This window comes from Heloderma suspectum, chromosome 10, assembly GCF_057233095.1.
Source record: "Heloderma suspectum isolate Gila_16-S chromosome 10, 16-S_ref, whole genome shotgun sequence".
Classification (NCBI taxonomy): Eukaryota; Metazoa; Chordata; class Lepidosauria; order Squamata; family Helodermatidae; genus Heloderma; species Heloderma suspectum.
In genome coordinates, this window is record NC_139467.1 from 4,585,835 (window position 1) to 4,606,044 (window position 20,210).

At 50.7% G+C, this 20,210-nt stretch overlaps 1 protein-coding gene across 1 annotated transcript; it reads right to left on the minus strand.

The window, feature by feature from the left end:
* Positions 1-321: 321 nt before the first annotated feature.
* Positions 322-19,705, minus strand: CAPNS1 (calpain small subunit 1). The gene is made up of 11 exons (XM_084814710.1): positions 19,618-19,705; positions 15,668-15,882; positions 9,421-9,454; positions 7,849-7,938; positions 7,150-7,207; positions 6,311-6,375; positions 5,448-5,516; positions 5,062-5,140; positions 4,170-4,286; positions 3,551-3,609; positions 322-1,883 (listed from the first exon to the last, which is right to left on the minus strand). The coding sequence occupies exons 2-11, from the start codon at positions 15,841-15,843 to the stop codon at positions 1,857-1,859; spliced, it is 774 nt and encodes a 257-aa protein (XP_084670836.1). The 5' UTR covers positions 15,844-15,882; positions 19,618-19,705; the 3' UTR covers positions 322-1,856.
* Between the last annotated feature and the right edge of the window lie 505 nt (positions 19,706-20,210).

Sequence of the window (20,210 nt, forward strand, 5' to 3'; positions counted from 1 at the left end):
ACACAGACAGCTGGCACATTTCGAGACAAATCCCAACACTGGAAGCACTGGCAGGAAAGTTGGAAGGATCCCTCCATGATCCAAAAGAGAAACAACCCTCCCATCTTGTATTTAATTCCCCCCTCCCCCACCAAAAAGTATACATTCTCTTTATCAGGCTGGACTGGCCTTTAACCAAGATTAATCAACCGGGTTTCACTGGGCCAGTGTGATATTTTCACTAGGATTAGAAAATCCCAAATCAACCTAATTACACTGTTTAAGAATAAACTCTCCCCACAATGACCCATTTTGAAGGTAGAGTATCAGATCTTATGTCAGTTTTCTGGAGGGCAGGCATAAAAATATTTTATTAGAACAATCAATTCCAAAAGTTGTGTTTGAAAACCCTGGATTCAAAATAATTCAATTTCAGCTGTCCACATTTTGAAATTCATCACAGGTATTTAGAAGCAACTACTGAAATATAATTTCCCCTCCCCCTATAGTTTTTTTCCCCTGTTTTCCTTTCTAACCCATTAAAAATGGGAAGGCACCAACTATGAGCCTTGAACCCACAATTTCTGAACTTCAGAGTCCAACCTCTGCTAAGGAGCTGAAGATCAAAATGGGGGAAGTTCAGCAACAATACTTCGTGTGGCCCATAGAGGGCAACAGAGCCACATTTTTAGGGAAGCCTGTTGCCAAACTTTATCATTCAAGGCACAGTATGCAGAACTAGCTGTCTTGCTGCACTTCATTCCTTCAAAATGCATGCACAGAAATCGCATGCAATGCGGATATGGCGCTTCGGGTGTCTGCATCGCCCATGAGCGTTCATACAATTTGCAATACGGGGATATTTTTAAGTGCCAAAGAGCTAATATTTTGGTTTATTGGCTTTGGCTGTTGTTATAGAAAGCATACTTCACACAGTTGCTCTTGGGCAGGACTATACCAGTTGTCTTTGGATCTTAAGAACAGAAAGTACAGCCTCTATAACAAGCATTATTTAAATAGCTTCTGGTGGACTTTCCCAGTCCTTAATCTATTGCTTTTTAAGTTAACATCCATGCAGTGATAAAAGGACTCTGTTCCCCAGTTCTTAAAATGGGGGGCATTTCTCCCCCATTTTATGGAGTGTATGTGCTGCTGCTATCACAACAATCGATTCTTATTCCCATCTCAACGGCTGTGGCCTATCTGCCTGTAAAATGAGAAGTTAAAATGGCGGCCAACAGCCATCTTCCCAGTAAGTGTGGACTGTCAGTGATTAGTGGCGGTGAACACGAGTCGCAGTGCGCTGTTCTCACAGAAGAGAGCATGAGCATATGGAACACCAATCACGATCTCGCAACCCTCCCACACGGGTCCCCAAAGTGAACAAGGTGATGAGACTTCGCCGGGGTTTCATTTCGAGGGAGTTCCATAAGCAGCTCTTCATCCGAAACATAGATAATTGTTCCACGGTAAAGCTTGCAAAAATCAGAGATTCTGCATGGTATTGTTAGAAACCGAGCCAGCTGGGAAAAGAAAGCAAACACCAAGCTGGAAGCCTCTTTAACAAGACACCCATCTGCGCCTAGATAAAGGCGGTGTTAGTAAACGAATCAGAGTGGTTAAACTAAATACCAGCAGTTAATTTTCGAATGGCAATTAAAAATGCAACACAAAATAATAGTAAAAGGGTTCTTTTTTGCTTTAGAAAAAGGGTCAGAAGACAAAGCCAAAAAAAGGGGAGGGGGATAGCGGGATTCCTCCAGCCGTCCCCAATCAAAAGGAGGGCTGCAAACCAAATGTAGCACAGAACTTTAAAACATTCCAGAACAGGCTCGGTGATGTTGGAGGGAGGCATGGTCTCATTGGAAGGCTGGTCCTTAAGAGTACATGGTGAGCTGCAACCACTGCAACAGGAAGATAAATGTCACTCTCCAAATGCTCCTCAAGCTTCTAGTCCTCATTTTTAAATTCCTCTCCAAGCTGCTTTCCCCATTCGCATCTTCCTCTATGTCAGGCAAGCTTGTCTGCTGCTCCCGCAGTCTGCCCCATTCCTCCCACGACCACCTCTGTGCTGTTCCAAGCCTTTCCTGACCCACACTTTGGGTCCTGTTCTAGCAAACTGACAAGGGGTCGAAGTCCTCACTTGGCCCACCAAACACAGTAACTTTTGCAGAGATGCCCCATCTCGGACAAATTCTCCCCCAAACCCCAATTTACCAACGTTTCTCCTGGACCTTCAGGCTGGCCCCCGCCCCCAGCCACAGTTCAAAATTCTGCCCCAAGAGGAGCTGAATTCTGCAATCCACTTAGACCAGTGGCTTTGACAAACACTGCGCTCCAGGGACCCGGCGAACCTCAATAGGGAGATCAATAATGGCAAACACACTTCCCTGAAGGAAACATCGCCCATCCACTAACCAGTCCTCTCTGCCATGCACAGCCGCAAGGGAGCATCGGGCTCGTTCCACACTCAGTTCACACAGGGTGATGGCACAGCCCAACTGACCTGGCACGCGCCCCACGTGAACTGAGTGTGTCACCTAGAATCATAGGAGCACCTGAAGATGCCTCATACTCAGTCAGACGATGGGTCCATCTACCCAGTATTGTCGACACTGACTGGCGGCGGCTCACTGAGGTTTCAAATAGGATTCCTTCTTGGCCCTACCTGGAAGTGCCGGGGACCGAACCAGCAAACTTCTGCATACAAAGCAGGGGCTCTACCATGGCGCTACGGCCCCTCCTAATCCTCAACACCCTTCTGGGGATGCTTGGCAAACGTGCCAGTGCTCTCCAGCAGGCAAGCCAATGTGCGAAGAGCATCCTGCGGGTCAAAATGCGCCAGCAAGGGAAGGTGGCCACAGCGGGGCTTGTTTAGCTTGGAAAAAAGGCAAGTCGGGGGGATGTGACGGAGGTGCACAAAATGGTGCCTGGTGTGGAGAAAGCGGAGAGCAAGACATTTTTCTCCCTCTCTCATAATACTAGGACCCAATGGGGTCCTCCTACGAGGCTTATTGGTGGGAGATTCAGAACAGATCAAAGGAGGGATGTCTTCACACAGCGTGTAGATAATGATGGAATTCCCCACCACAAGATGTAGTGAGGGCCACCAACTTGGAGGGCTTTAAAAGGGGGTTAGACAAATTCCTGGAGGAGAAGGCTGTCAGTGGCTACTACTCCTGATGGCTCTGTGCTACCTCCAGTGTCAGAAGCAGTGAGCCTATGTGCACCAGTTGCTGGGGAACATGGGCAGGAGGGTGCTGTTGCACTCATGTCCTGCTTGTGGGTTTCCCGTGAGCATCTGGTTGGCCATTGTGTGACCAGAATGCTGGACTAGATGGACCCTTGGTCTGATCCAGAATCAGGGCTCTGCTGATGTTCTTATCTAAATGATGTAAAATGTGCACATATGTGCTCTTTTCTTCTTTCTGGCACAGTTCTTATAGTTTCCTGAAGCCCCATCCTGTGGAAATCCTTCCTGACCCCTCCCCGCCCCCAAGTGCTGGATTCTTGCTGCGCTGCCCTCCTCCTTTCAGGCCTGAAGTGAACAAATAGTGGGCTTCTCTCTCACCTCCTTCAAAGTCACGCGGATCTGTCCGCTGCCATCTCTGTCCAGAGATTTGAAGGCACCTGAAAGCAGAAGGGACGTTAACAGATCGAGGCTGTGCTTCACAGGCTGACCCGAAACCTGGTGGTCGATTCCGCATTCTCAGAAGTTTGGCTGGAGCCAAAATAAGCCGGTGGAGAAAGGCCTCCACGGAGAGTCCCTCAAGACCAAAAAGGAGATGACCTCTCGCGGGGGCCAGCAACTCAAGACACCGGAGCAAAATCTGGCTCCCCGTTACGGAATTAGACTCAAAAGCAGTGTAGAGAAAATGAAATCTTTGGCAACAGGACGTTCAAGGCAGGGCACGCAGGAGTCGGGGGTCAAGGCACTGGCCACATCCAGTGGAGGCTGGTGCCTCTGAGGTCAGTGGGGCGCTGAATCTGCTCCAGGTTTCAGTCAGAACTCTGAGGGAGCTCTCCTTTGGAGTTCTGGCTGAAACTGGAGCGGATTCCCCACCGCACTGACCGCGGAGCCACCAGCCTCCACTGCCCACATCCACTCCCTCCCTGCTCAAAGCAGGTCTTCAGGACAACGGATTCCCAAGCAGGGACCCATTCGCGGCGTTCCTGCTGCTGCTACTTACGAAACATGGCGTCCAGGCGCACCAGGCAGCTGATGAAGTTGTCAAAGTCCATGTTCCCGCTCTCGTCTGAATATCTGCGCACCATCATGCTGTACAGCTGCTCGTTGAGCTTGAAGCCTGGCAAGGACACCGACGGAGCGGGGTGGGAAGGAAGGCGACGCTCACAAGACGCCCCCCCCCCCGTTTAAAAACACCTCGGCAGCCCTGCAAACGTCAGGCACCCCTTCCCAATCGGACCCCCCCACCATGCCAGCCTCACCCCTCACTAAAGATCAGGCATCATGGGGTGGGGGGTGCTCCAGCTGGCCACACAAGTGCTACGTTCTCTCCAATCTTACTCACAACTATGCACCCCGGCTGTCAATCCCATAGGCCAGGGTGGGGGATTTCTGCCCATTGGGCAGGACATCCCCTGCAGGGCGAACCGTCTGACCCACAGCCTCTCCTCTGCCACCCCCCAACCCCACCCACAGCACAGCAATTAGACTTTGTTAAAAGCCTAATTTCTGCAGGGGGCATTTTCAGGGGGAGTCACTTCTGGCAAGGGAAAGGCTAAAACTCCCTCCCCATGTGCTGTGACCCCCCCCCCATCGCCCCACACAGAAACAAGTGGAGGCTTTAAAAAAAAAACAAATTGCTGCATAGGGGAGGAGGGAGACATCTGGAGAGTGAAAATGGAGAAGAAAGAAAGAAAATGGGTAGAGAGAGAACGGGACGAAGGGAAAGAAAGGGGTGGGAGGGGTGACGCAGACCCTTCTGGCCTGGCTCCAAGCGGATCTGTTTGCGGAAGCACCGGCGTCTTTCCAAATCAGTCTTCCCCACAGCGGGGCTGCGAGAGCGCCGTTTTCCCTCCGAGCCCTGCCCTTGTCTTCCCTCCCGCCTTGCCCCTTACCTGCCGCCTCAAAGGCTCCTGGGAGTTCGCTGCTGCCAATGGTCCCAGACCGGTCCGAGTCGTACTGTTTGTAGATACACTGATAGTGAGAAAGGAGAAAGGAGGAGGGCAAGGCGGTTGCATGTGAGCTTATTTATTTAATTAATTTATTTAGTACGTTTCTTGGCCGCCTTTCAGGGCGGAAGCCCTCCCAAGGCGGCTTACAGCAATAAAATACACTTTAAAAGCTTCCCACAGGAAAGGGACCTCCCACAGCTCAGAGCAGACCAGCCTCGCCCAAGGCCGCTCTTGACCCCTCTCAACACAAAGCCAGCCCAGCTCCGTCCCCCCCACCCCCACCCCCACAAGGGGAGCCCAACGCGAGAGCCAGGTGGTGGCTTGGTTACCTGCCACTTCTTGATATTGTTCCAGAGATACTTGAACTCCTCAAAGCCCAGCTTCCCAGTCGTGTCGCTCTGCAGAAGGGGTGGTCAAGGGAAAAAGAAAGGGAGAGCGCCGCCTCTCAGCCCCACGTGCACCCCCTACCCCTTTTCTGAAGCAGGGCAAGAGGCTTCCAGAAATGGACAGTGGACCCATAGAGTTAAAAGCTGCAAGCAGCCAGCTACAAGGTCCCCAGCTAAGGCCAGAGCTCCAGAAGCAGAAAGCCCCCAGGTGGAGGGCAGAAGTCATTGTGAGCCAGTGGGGTGAGCCAGATGCAGCTCAGGCACCCCTGCCTCATAGGGCCGAGGGCAGGGAAGAAATCGGGGAAACTCTTCTGTTGCCAGACTTAACAGCATCCTTGTGTTATTACCCTAGCACAGGGGTGTTGAACCTCTTGCAGCCCGAGGGAAGAAGTTCTCGGGGGCCGCATTTCAGTGGTGGGCGTGGCCAAAGGCAAAAGGGGCAGGGCCAAAAATGCCAGCATATTGTAGCTTAAAGCTCTTACTGCCAGTAAGCAAGTTTTAAAGAGGCATTGTCAACCTTGTAGAATGCAAGGAAATATACTGCATAAAAGCCAACAAAGCACTGAACAATGGGTGTTTGTCAGAAAGAGGGGGCGGCCTTCTGGGGAATCCCTGAGGGCCGGTTTTGGCCCGAGTAAATGCAGAGAGGCTTCCTGGGTAGGAAAGACAAGGAAGTCCGATGCTTCTAAATCCACAGGCACCATCACACCGCACCTGACGTGCCCTCCCTCCACAAACAAACTGTGAACAAACAGGAGTGCATTTAACCACACCCAGCCCCAGGGCTCCAGCCGGAAGGAGGATACGTCCATGACGGCCACCATGCTGCGGCAGGTGTCAATCCCAAATCCATCAGTCTTCAAGTCCGGATCTAAAAAGAAGCCAAGAATGGTTGGGACTGTGTCAGGACTAGGAGACAGAAGTGCCATTAGAGAGGAAATGATTTATAATTGGAAGGGGAGAAAGAATGCTTTCATTTTGATAGGCTCTGCTTCGATGCTTAAGGACACAATTGTATGCATGTTGAGGCAGAAAAAAGTCCTACAGCTCCCAACATTTCCCAGCCAGCCATGCTGGGAAATGCTGAGAGTCGTAGGACTTTTTTCTGTCTCAACATGCATAGGATTGAGCCTTAAATCATCTTTCCCCATGGGCCATGCTGGCTGGAATGATGGGAGTTGTAGTCCCACCCATCTGGAGGGCACCAAGTTCGAATACATTTTTAACAACAGCTTTGATCTGTGAAAGAAAGGCAATGAAGGCTGGTGGCTGTGATGTCACTGGGGCGGTGAATCGGCTCTGGGTTTCAGTCAGAACTCTAAAGGGGCTATTTAAGGTGCTCCTTGCTTTGCACCTTAGATACCTCCATTTGAGTTCTGGCCGGTTCTGACTGAAACCCGGAACAGATTCACCACCCCAGTGACACCGGAGCCACCCGCCTCCACTGAAGGAAAGAGAAGACAGAGGCTCCTTATGCCACTTTATTTATATTGATTTTCACGGCCACATGCCACCCTTCTCCAACCTGGTGCCCTCCAGATGTGCTGAACTGCAAGTCCCATCCTTCTCAGCTAGCATGGGAAGCGGGGACTGGCACACCCCTCCACCCCACACAGACCCCAAAGGAAAGACATCCTCCACTCACGTCTGGTCACCACTTTGTTGAGGATGTTCATCAGCTCCGTGGCGCTCACTTCCATATCCTACAAAAACAAATGTAGGTTGCATCATGAAAGGTGGGGTGGAGGGGCAGAACTTCAGGCTCACGAGCCAAATCCCCCCCATCCCAATCCAGCTGTCCAGGGCTCCCCAGACGGACATGTTCCCTTCCCCTGGCTTCATGCCTTTCCCCCTGACCACCAATCATTTGGGAGTTTCCCAGTTTTTGCAACATTTCCCCCCATGCAAAATGGTTGAAATGCCTCTCCTGATGCTTAGTTACTGGCAGGAATTGCTCTGGGGTGCAGTGCGTTGGCATTTCAGCATTTTTGGCCCCGCCCCTTTTGCCTTACCCACCACTGGTATGTGTCCCCTCTGAAACTGGATTTGATGCTCAGGCTGGAAGAGGTCCAAAACTCTTGATGCCAGGGAAAGCTCAGACCCTCCTGCTACTATTAAAACACAGCCCAACCCTATGCCTCTTTCCTTGGACGTATGTCCCACGTTGGACATGCTCCCACGGAAGAGCAGAGAGGAATGGACGAGGCGCTGCCACTTCTGTACGTGGCTCAGCAACTCTGCCGCTTCTCCTCCCGTCAGCCAAAGCTCTCATTTCACAGCCCTGTGAGGCTAGTCCTCAATATTTAAGGGAAGGGCCACTAGGCAGAGGTAAAAAGTCACTCACGTCTCCCGCCAGCTGTGTGAAGAGCCTCCGGAACTGCCGCACCTCTTCGCTCTCATTGGCTTCGATGTTGGAGAAGTGGGTGCGAGGGGGCTGGGCGAGGCGGGGAATGGCAGGACACAAAGCGTAAAAAGGAAAAAAGAAGAATGGGGCGTGAGCAGCCAGCCCACCGCTCGGGACGACACACCCACAGCAGCTGCCAGCAACGCTTGCGCAAATGGCACTTGACGTGGCCTTGCGCACTCATGCATTATTTGAAACATGTTTCGCCCTCCCGCTTTTCTACCCAGCGTAACTGAGGCGGCCAACACAGGCGGATTTAAACATAAAAAGAAGCAGTTAAGCTTTGCCGCAATGACGCTGTGAGTCTTTAAGGGAGCAATCCTATGTAGACAGATGGCCGCCTCCAAACTCGGAGGCGGCCGCCTATCCAATGCATGGCGGGAGGAGCGCAGAGGGGATCATCTCCTCCGCGCTCCAGCCGCCCTATATTCACGGCTAGACAGCCAATTTCGGCCGTCTAGCTGCAGGACCTCGGAGCGTGGGGTGGGGAGGCCGGATGGCACATAGGAAGTGTCGTACCGGCACTTCCGAACTCCCTGCCCCACACCCAGGAATACCCCCTTTCCCCCGCTGCTCTTCTGAGCGTGGGGACGATCCACGCCACCTACAAGGCGGTGGGGGAGGGAGTGGGGAGGCGGTTCTCAGGAACTGACCGATCCTATGGCCATCTAGCCACTGTCTAGCAGCCATAGGATTGCGCCCTAGGGGGCCCCAGGAGTACAATCCTATGCATACCCATGCAGTAGTAAAGCACGTCTACTCAGTCACCACCCACTTCACCTCTGATGGTGCAGGCAGCCGAAGAAAGAACCCCACTGATGACCATAGGCGAAGGGCAGGTTGACATGGGAGAAGGCAAAACTTCAGACACGCTGGGCCATAGCCATTTCAGGCAGCTTTCCCCAGCCTGGTGCCCTCCAGATGTGTTGGGGACTACAACAGCCATGCTGGCTGGGAATGATGGGAGCTGTAGTCCAACACATCTGGAGGGCACCAGGCTGGGGAAGCCTGCTTTAGGGCTCTATAGTTGAATAACTAGACAAGGGTTAGGCAACCTGGAGCCCTCCAGATGGCTTGGGCCTCAGTCAGCAGGGCCAATAGTCAAGGATGATAGGATTTGTAGTCCAAAAACATCTGGAAGACATCAGGTTGCCTAACCCTGACCTAGACACACTGGAAACCAGGGCAAAGTTTTAAGGACCAGAGAAATGTGCTCAGAGCATCCGGTTAACACCCTAGCTGTTGCATGCTTAACCAGAAGCAGTTTTTGAACATTGGCTGCAAATTGGAACTTTTACACTTGGGAAGGAAACAGGAGAGGGAAGGTAATGAACGTAACAGAGGCTTTCCCCGCCCTCAAAGAAGGAACTCCAGGATGTTTCAGAAACTGCATAAGATGGACTTTCTGAGCCAGCAGTCCAGTATCCTGTCTCCAGTGCAAGCAGCACAGAAAGCCACAGAGCGAGAAAAGGCAGATCCTATCCATTGCTCCAGAGTAGATGAGGGACTTACCGGAGGATCTGGGTTATACTGAGCTGCTGCTTCACTGTAATGCAGGCATGGGGAGAGAAAGGAGAAACACGATTAGGGAGGTGCATTTCTGCGTAGGAACGAGCATGAAATTTCATCGTGGCCCGTTTCATGTGACGATTCCACACTTGTACATTTTTTCACTCGCATGTGGCGCACAGCGGAATACGTTCTTTATGTTACACTCATATCCCACCCTTCCTCTAAGGAGCTTAGAGCTATGTACACAGGTCCAACACCCTTTTATTGGCTATATTTATTATATCTTACTGTTCTTCTATCATGGGACTCAAGGCAGCTTACAAGGGGAACCCGGCAGTCTCCCATCCAGGCACCAACCAGACTTCAGCTCCATGTGCCTTCAGATGATGCGCTGTTGTCACAACAACCCTATGAGGTAGGTTAGGCTAAGAGAGAGATTGACTGAAGGTCAACAAGTGAGCTTCATGGCTGGGTGGGGATTTGAACCTCCCCAGGCCTAGTCTAACATCTGTGCTCTCCACTTCCGGGATACTACCCCAAAAGTCCAGAATCTGGTACCCATCTAGCATTCTGAGAAGCACTGTATTCATTTTATTGAAAAATCTTTTTAAAAGGTATGTGAACAAACAATACCCCAGATTGCTAAACAACTGAGACTTAATATAAAACTGCAAGGAAGAGGAGAGGGGGAAAAAACACACACACATAAAAAGTATATATATTCCAGAAGTAAGTTTCTAGCCCTCACCACCACAGAGAAAAACTTAGAAAGGTGGCAGCAGCATTTTCAGAAAGCTCAGAACTACAGCTTTTGAGCCATGGCTCAGTCCTGTATGTGTCACTTGAAACTAGTCTGCCTTATGCAGTGGGATTATTTGCATAAAGGATATTAGGAAAATTCCAGTTATGATCCAGCTAGCCAGAAAAAAAGAATAAGTGAGAACACACACACACAAGCAACCTCTGTCTTTCTCCCCTCAGCTGCATATAAAACTAGTAATGTTTTGGCAGCTAAGGAGAAGTGGATGCCGGAGTTAATGCTTTATTGGCTAAGTCCCTGATTCAAATCTCACCCCAGCCATGAACTCACAACATTGCCATAGGCAAGCCACTGTTCTTTCAGCTCCTACCCCTATTTCCCATATCTGCAATACCTTTCTGCAAAACCCTACCTTTCAGGGTTGTTATTAAGGTTTACTCCGATAAGGTATACAAAGTGTTTTGAACACTAGAAATAAGCTATTACAATGTACCCCTAAATCAGGGGTGCACAACAAATCAGGCTGTGCACCCCTGCACTAAATTCTACTACTGGGGGAAGAGGTAGCCTGCATCTGGAAAATGGATGCATTCTGGCCTTGAAAGAGGCACAGGAACAACCTCTATGAGGAGAATTCAGGCCCTGCAAGTCCCAAGTGGAACTGCACATGCAACTCTTTGCAAATCACCGTTCTGGTGAGCCCATTGTCTTCCAATTTCTTTTGTTTGTTTGATTGATTGATTGATTAGCCACCCATCTGGCACACAGATTTACTCCTCTCTGTTAATGCTTGCAAACTGCAGATCTTGTGACAGCCACAGAAGCAGTAAAGTTTTGACACTAATTTTTAGCCTTCCTCTTTAAGCCAGATGGAAGGTTTTACTTGGTTTAGGGCACAATCCTGTGCATGTTTAGACAGAAAGAGTCCTACACCTCCCAGCATTCCCCAGCTAGCATGGCTGGCTGGGGAAAGCTGGGAGTTGTAGGACTTATTTCTGTCTAAACATGCATAGAATTGCACTCTTAACTTCTTTACACCTTTTAAAGCTTCCAAACCCAAATATTGTATCAGAACTGAACTGGGGGTGTGGGGAAGAAGGCAACCTTGCCATAAAGTGCGGCATGGGGATGGTTCAAGCCTACGTCCTTTGTCACCTCACTGAGCCCCTCCCCCATTTTTTAAAGACATTCACCGAGATCCCCCTGTCCATCTCTCACCTGGCCCTGTGATGGCCACAGATGCCCATGCAAAGACGACACTTCCTCCCCTCCCCTCACATCAGGAAGGAGAAAGAAAAGCCATTTTCTTCTCTCTCTGACTGACCCTTTAAAATGAATCGCCCAAACCCAACGAGTCATCCGGAAGTGAGAAATTAGTTGTATTTTAATTACAGAATCCTGAGAGGAGGGATAAAGGACCCCGCCGCCGCCCCCGTCTCTGGATGTTAAGATGTTTTTCAATATAGGAAGAGCTCTCATTCTCTGCTCAGGGGAGCAACTGGTCCTCTCCCCTTTCTTCTCTCTCTCCCTTTCTTGATTCCAAAGAAACTCATCAGAGCTCCCAGCACTCATAAATCACGAGATAAGGAAAAGTAAATATTTGCACGAACTCCTATTTTTCCTTCTCATCGGTCCATTAGCTCTTTTTCTCTGTCTTTGTCCTAACGTTCCACCCCATCGCCAACGCCAAAATCCTTTGGAGCTCCCTGTTGCCCTTTTAAGCCTCCCCGTCTACTTTCTCCCCTAACCCCTCCATTTGCTCCATCGCCCTCCCCTCCCAAACGCAACAACCGTTTCTTCCCCATTCAAATCCTCCCAGCCTGAAACATCGCTCCTCCCTCGTTTCTTCCCCCCTTCTCCGAAATTAGCCTTACGCATACTTCACTGGGAAGGCACACACGCTCACATAGTTTTCTCCACAGTATTCTGGGCTGGCATTTACTCCCTCCTGCAAGGACTAGTTTTTACTTAAGTGCTGGATGCTGCTTTAGGTCCAATGCCTGCATTAAAAACACTCACTGCACCACGCTTCCACCTCTTCTTTTTGAACACATGCACAATTTTCTATATATCTAGCTGTACCGCTGGTTATTAAAGGCTTATTATCCCCTAACCTCCTTCGTGTGAATGTCTTTTGGATGTACATTTCTAATTCACCTGAGGTGCTATTCAAATTCTTCTCTAACAAAACAAATAATGGCTTTCAAGGCCATTGTCTGCGGTCTCAGTCTCCCTCAGGCATTCCTCCACGCCCAGAATGCAATGCCAAGAGATCACATGTAGGCTTGGCTTGCATGTCAGTAACACGCATGCATCCATGTGCTCCAGAGCATTCACTGTAACAAGGCAATCACTAACACCGTTGTCATCGCACAGAAGATGCTGTCAGCTTCTAAGCAGGAGACATTAGGGCAGAAACAGAGGGGCTGAGAAGAGGATCAAATGAGAAGGTAAATCCACGTTGAACCAGGCCCTCCATGTTCTATGAAGTCCCATGCGGGACAGGCTGGGGAACAATGGGAGTTGTAGTCCAACACACCTGGAGGGAACCAGGTTGGGGGAGGCTAGCTGGGGGCTTATGGGAGTTGTAGTCCAACACATCTAGAAGATACCAGGTTGGGGGAGGCTACTATACATGTTTACTCAAATGATATTCCATGGAGCCCACACCCTAGGATTACAGCCTGAGTAGAGAAGACCGGAGTTTGAGCCTGCCAGTGGGTGGACATCTGCCTGCCTCTGCAGTTGATCTGGGCTTCCCTGTGCTAGCAAGCAAACCAGTTTGACGGCAAACAAAAGCAAAGCAGAGGGCTCCAGTAATGCTGAGCTGCCAGCCCATCCCTGCAAGCGAGGCAGAACAAGGTCAGGCCGGGCCTGCGGGCCTGCAGACAAAAAACCACCCAGCAGAGAAGACCCTCCCCCCACCCTCCTCTCTCTCACTTCCAGGGCTGTTCAGGACCGGGGGCATGCGGCTGTTGTGAGCCAGAGGAGGCCCAACCCCGCCCCCAGCTCCACATGACAAGGACTACATTATGCAAAATCGAAGCAGCGATGCGATGCAAACGTTGGGACTTTGCATAATTCATGCTGCTTCATTTTCCTCCCCTGAGAAGAAGACAAATCAGGTGGTGCTGGGGTGGCAAGGTGGGGGGAAAGGCGGGGGGAGAATATATATCGGGGCAGGAGGATACAGAATGGCTTGGGCATTGAAGCCACATCCACTGACTCTCAGAGGTTTCCCACCCAATCCTAAGCAATACTTGGTTTCAGAAGAAGAGAGAGGTTTAGGGGGCTCAGCCACCCAGAGGTTATTCTTTCTGCCCCGGAAACTTAATCCAAGACGTGTGCGGATGTGAGCGCTCAGAATTATGGGGGGGGGCAACGTGCACATGCTCAGACTCCCTCTCCCCTTGCTTATTACTTCCTCTTTCATAGGGCTGGGTCCTGGCAATGAAAACTAGTTCTGGGGCTGAATCCTGGCTCAAATGAATCGCTGCACGTCGTTTTCCCGTCTCAGCGAGCCACACCATGCCGTTTCCTTGCCGTGCAGTGAGAAAACAGCTGCTGCCTGTTGACCTAGGGAAGCCCCAATCTTTAGGGCTGGAAACAACCCAGACAGCTGGACTGTCCAAGCACATATAGGATTTGCATGCTGAAACACAGGAATTTAAATGCACACCCTTGCAAATAAGTTACTAGACAACCATTTTTCCATGCCTGCCTCTGCATACCAACTATATCAGCTATGTGTCGTGTACTTCAATCGCCTGAAGTAAAACCAACAACTCTTTTCCAGTTTACAATAGCTTCCCTTTTCTGATTGCCTGGTGGGCAATTCTCACTCGCCAGAGGCAACCAGTGTCACAGAGGAGCTCCACATGTGTAGTTGAGCTTTGTATTCTTGTTGACACTACTCTCACAACTTAGTTGAAGAATCCACTTTGTTCTGGAAAAGAAAGCAGAGCAATGGGCGTGAAAGGTTGCCAGGGATGAGGAGAGTGCCCTGGGTGGCTGGAGAGAGGCCAGAGTCATTGCATCTCTGCTTCTTCCACTGATTACGGAGAGCTGTTCCCGAGGAACTATGGAAACATACAAATGCTACCTGACTGCCAAACCACTGCTTGGCCCTTGACTCACAAGGGTACTGTTAAACTGGCCAATCCAGAACTCTGGTGGGAAATACAACCCAATCCTGAAGCATTCCCACCCACCAGACAGGTCAACACGTTTAGATACCACCTTGGCAGCCCTTGTGACACTTTTGTTTTGCACGTCCGGAGCTAATTAGCATTCATAGCATGGCTCCTGCATTGTACAGCCAGCCCATAGCAAGGGACCTCCCTGAGGGCTCCTTTTACTTCCCAGAGACAAACTATTGTTCCTTTTGTTCTGCCCCTCCCTGAGTCCAGCCTCAGATCCAGACAAAGAGTCCTTTGTACTCTTTGTCTGGAAACCTCTACCTGCCTTTGAGTTTGGGCACCAAGTGGCTCTTTCTTTTTGTCTGGGCACCCCCAGCAATAAGATTAATCTGGGCTTTGCTTGGTCTCCAAGATAGTTCCTCTTTCCTAGCATATTCCTCAAAGAGTCAGAGTAGTTCTGACTCTTTCCTAGCATATTCCTCATTCCATTCTGCCTCCTCTTCCACGTTTCCAAAATCAGAGACCTCCATTCTTTTCTTGAACCACCTTGTTGCTTCATTGACCTAGAGCAACTTTCCCCAAGCTGGTACCCTTGACGGATGTCTACCACAATTCTTAACATTCCCAGCTCTTTTATAATGCGTGTGCATGTTAAAAATAAAGTCTGTAACTTTGATCTTGAAGGGTTGTTTAAACTATTCCTCCTGCTGCTTTAGAAGTAGCTATTCCTCACCTGCTTGTTCATCACTAAGAGAGCAATCCTGGGGGCGGGGGGAGGCTGCCTCTGAACTTGGAGGCGACCGCCCATCCACTGCAGGGAGGGAGAGCGGTGAGGAGCAGATCTCCTCTGCGCTCCTGCCGCACTGCTTTCGCGGCTAGACAGCTGATTTCAGCTGTCTAGCCGCGGGACCTTGGAGTATGGGGTGGGGAGGCCGGACAACACACACGAAGTGTTGTACTGGCACTCCCGAACTTCCCGCCCCCAGGAACACCTCATTTCCCCCGCTCCATGCTGTTCTTCCAAGTGCGGGGCCAATCTGCGCTACCTATGAAGCGGCATGGGAGGGGGTGGAGGGCGGTTCTCCAGGAACCGACCAATCCTATGGCTGTCTAGCTGCTGACTAGCAGCCGTAGGATTGTGCCCTAAGATATTTAATGTATATTGTAATGTATTTTGTGGACTGCTTAGAGATGTTTTTAAATACATTCAGTGGCACATAAATCTATTAAATAAATAAAATCAAGTAAGATGCGTACCCCTGCAAGTTTGCATATGCGCATGAGCAGAGGAAAAAGCAGGGAAGTGGTTATTTGCAAGCCTGTTACAACAGTAATGACGCATGCTCACCTGATGGCGCTGATGACTCCTCCCAGGATTCCCATGGCTCCCCCGCCGCCTCCGCTGCCCCCCCGCCCCCCGCCCCCTCCCCCACTTAAAAATCCCCCAATGACATTGCCGATGTTGATATTCCCCCCACCGCCGCCGCCGCCTCCTCCTCCAAGGAAGTTTTTGACAAGGAACATTTTCAGAAGTCGCTAAGAAAGCGGTTTAATGCAGATGGTCTGTGGAAGAGAAAGGAAAAAAGAAAAGATCTCACACAAATGGCAACTTCAGCTTGACAGTTTTAAAAAAGGCTGCAATTCCCCTTGACCTTTGGAGACAGAAATGTTTTAAATAAATAAAACTACATTAAATGCATAGGGGGTAGATGAAGAACGTAGTACACCAAAAGATTCAGTTTAGGTTAATAGTATTTATACTCTATTTTTCCTGTGGAACAATCAATGCCGTATCAGGAGACGGCTCACAACTGGCAAAGGTGGAACTTGCTAAAAAACAGAAAGATCATGAACGACTCAGTTCTGAGAATAGTTAAACTGAATCTGGGAAACACTACAGATACAAGAGTCAAGCTACCACATTTATGGAGGTTCTGGGGAGGTAGGGAAAAAGTTCATAGGATTAGGCCTGCAATCCTATACCCACTTACCTGGGAATAAGTCCCACTGAACTCAAAGGAGATTATTTTTGAGTAGACCCATAGCATACCCATAGCACTGTACTGTAAAGTATATTTAAAAATTGGAATATATTTTTGGACTTCCGAAACAGATAATGCTGCATGGTTTTATCTTCTGTCCTGTCTTTGTTAAACAATGGACACTGTTGTTTTGACTGTATTGACAGCTAAACACTGGGCGGGGGGGAGATATGGTGTGTGTGTCCAATTGTGGGCAGAAGGTAGCAATATTTTAACACAGACGGCGGATCCAGTAAAAGTGGGGAAAGAGAGCCCTACATCTTTAAAAAAAAAAAAAAAAATGATTGCTTCCAAATATTTATTTATTTATTATTTGTTGCTTTAAAAGGGTCCATCCTGCTTTTCTTTCCGACAGAAAATTAAAAGCGGCCAACACAAAAATAAAAATAAATATACCCCAAAATGCCTCGCTGCCAGTTATTAGCTTTTTAGATGCCAGCGTTCTGGAGATTTGCTTGGAGCTGAGGTCCTTTGAAGCTGGATCCCTCAACATGGGGACCCAACTGGTTTCAAGGCCAGCCTCAGAGGACAAGCACAGCATGCAGATACCATCCAACTGTCACAATGAATCACTCTCTCTGGCACTAACACAATGGCTGGACAAACTTTGCGTTGAGCCTACTTCAAAACACACACGCACAGTGGAAGAGCACTTATGAAAGGGATCAGGTGGTTTAGCTGGCTAAAAATAAAGTCACTATTTGTGGGGGGAAAGACAGGCTTAATTACCTTACCCTTGAATTACGGTGTTTCTAGGTCAAAACGGGAGTGGGGCATGTAACAGAGCACACGGAGACGCTAAGAACGTAAGAAAAGCCCTGCTGGATCAGACCCAGGGGCCACCTAGCCCAGTGTTCTGTTCACACACTGGCCAGCCAGCTGTGGACCGGGAACCCACAAGCAGGGCATGAGTGCAACAGCACCCTCCCGCCCAGGTTCCCCAGCCACTGCTGTAAATATAACAGCTAGAAATATTCTCTAATCCCACATGGATTAATAAAAAGACAGGGACACATGGAAACAGCAGTATCTGCTTTTCCTGCTCTAATCACCAGTATTTATTTCCAAGCCAGAACTAGGAACAGAACCTAGGAATCCTGGCATCTACCCTCTCTGATCCAGCTGCTAGAGCAGAGGTAGCCTTCCAGATGTTGCTGGACTCCAATTCCCATCACCCCCACCATCGGCTTTGCTGAATAGGGCTGATGGGAACAGCAGTCCAACGACATCCGGAGGGCCACAAATTGCCTGCCCCTGTGCTAGAGCTTTCCCTAACCTGGTGTCGTTCAGATGTGTTGGATTACAACTCCCATTATCCCCAGTGATTATGAGTGTTGTAGTCTAACACATCCAGAGGATGTCAGGTCAGGAGAGGCAGCACTAGTCTCTGCCTACAGAGCTGGGGGGAAAGAGCCCCAGCCTCCTAGCTACTTTTCTCCAAGCAAGACCTCTCCGCTCCCCAGGGCTGCAAAGAGAAAGAACCCAGGAGTCCCAGCTTCCTTCCTTACGCCATCATCGTCACGCTTATCACTTCAGGGCGGAATCCCTAAGGGTGGGGGACAGGAAGACCCCGAAGGAAGGAACTGCTTTGAAGCGTCAGAAATGCCCGTACCACGAAACTGGCTGGCCTGTCCACAAGGCAACGCGAAACTGGCTTAGCCGTCCCTCACAGGCCCCGCAAAAGGAACTCTGGGGCGTGTACTCCCGTGATGGGGCATTATGATTTCCAGCCTGCCTTATGAGACTACAACTCCCAGGGTTCCCTGCAGGATGCCGTAACTGTTAAAACTGTTTTACATTTTAATTGTGCGGCCACCCTCTGCGGGGCTACCTGGGAATTAACATCACTAGCACAGCCGCACCGACTTCTGAGTAAATATGCACAGGACTCCACCGTACCTTAAGAACTGTTTTAGGACAGGGAGTGGAGAACTGGTGTCCTTCCAGATGTTGTAGGAGTGCAACTCCCGCCGAAGTGGAAATTGGCCACGCCAATGGGAGTTGGGGCCCAACATCTGGGGCACAGCTGGCCGGGGATGCTGGGAGTTGCGGTCCAACACATCTGAAGGCTGACAGAACGGGGAAGGCCGCTCCAGGTTTCCCTGTGCAAGGAAGAACCAACTCCTAGAAAGGGGTGCCAGATGGCCGGTCTGTTTTAGCATGGGCACCCAAATCTTGAGAGTGAGACAGGGATCTGGAGACTGAGACTGGGATCCAGGCGGTGTGGTGATCCTCCAAGTGACCCCCCCAATGGAGAGCGACCCCATGCATAGCAACAGGGAGACCCCCCACTTCTCACTACCTGCTGGAACTAGGGGCACCCCCACCCAAGTATAAAACTGCTGCAAGATATTAAATCCAGCGTGGTCAATGGATTCCTTGCTACTGGATTCCCCCCCCACACACACAACCATTTCCCTTGTGGGCAAGCATGACGACCACCACATAACAGGCCCTAGAATCCCAAAATTGGTGGAGAGACATCCTCAAGAAATGACCAGGGATCGGGGTCCTGGGCAACAGATTCCCCAAAGGGATCCGGGACCGTTCGGGAGAAACGGAGGTGTGGGGGCGGAATCCCCTGCGGAAAATCACCAGCTCCAGAGAGCAGCAGAAAGTCTCTCGAGAGCGCAGCAGGAAAGAGATCGACTGTGCGGAAGGATCGTATGTGCACCGAGAGCCTGAAGAGAGATCCAGAAAGCGCGCCGACGATCCAAAAGAAGATTCTAAAAAGAAGACGACCCCGGGAAAAGGAAAGGAGGAAGGGAGGGAGGAAGAAATGAGGGAAAGCTCGTCAAAGCAAGAGGGAAAGGCACTGGATCTCCAAGGGATCCAGTGGGGCTGGAGCAGTTTAGTGGCACTAAAAGGAAAGAGATGAGCATTTAACGGGAAAACGAGAGATCTCCCAAGAAGGGGCGAAGTCGGGCGTGGGGGGGGGGAGTGGATTACAGCACGGCCAGTAATGGTGGCGGGATCAAGTAACTGCCTACGGGAAACGATCCAAGAGGCCTGAAGTGTGTGGGAAACGGATCCCAAGATGCAGGGTTTTTTTTTAACCGGGCAGGGGCAGGAGATATTAGCATTTACGGCCGGGGCAGCAGAGGAGGCCCAGGGGGAGGAAGCCGATCCCTGCCCAAGAAGAGGGGGGAAATGGATCCCTCCCGTGGGATCTCCAGGAGACGGAGGGGATCCACCGCAAGGGAAAAGGTGCCTTCGGGCCGAGCCAGCCTCCCTGCTTGGATCCGCCGCCCCTTACCTCGCTGCGGAGGCCGCTCCGGGGTCGCTTCTGCCGCGGGCGGATCTCCGGCGGAGCCACTGCGGGATCCACCACGCCCGGGCGAGTCACTGCGGCGGAGCGGGCCGGGGGATCCCGCCGGGCCCTAGCGCCGCAGCTCTCCTTCCCCGCCCCACTTCGGCTTCAAAGCAGAGCCGCCTCCTGTCGAAACAGAGGGGGCACGTCGGGGGTGAGTGGGGAGGGTTCCTGGCAGGGCTGCTGCCTTTAACCCCGACCCAATTTGGCAGAAGTTTGGTAAGGAAGTTTCCCTGCCTCGCCCCCCCCCATGCCGGGGTGGGGTGGGAGTGGAAGCTGAACCGGTTTTATTCCTGCCTGCCGCTTCAGCTGCTAAAAAGACACCGAAGCTTTACTAGAAAAGAAGAAGCTGGTGCGGAATACAACCGCCAGGAGATTTTTTACAAAAGGAGAGGAGCCTGAAACGCTGACCTACGGCTCCCCCTCCCAGGCTCCCCCGTTTCTTAGAGGGGGAGAGGGGCTTCTTTGCTTGTAACAGCTGCGTAGCAGTCGGAAGTAATCGGAGGAGCATTCCCCCATCGAAGGCTTTTATGAACCTT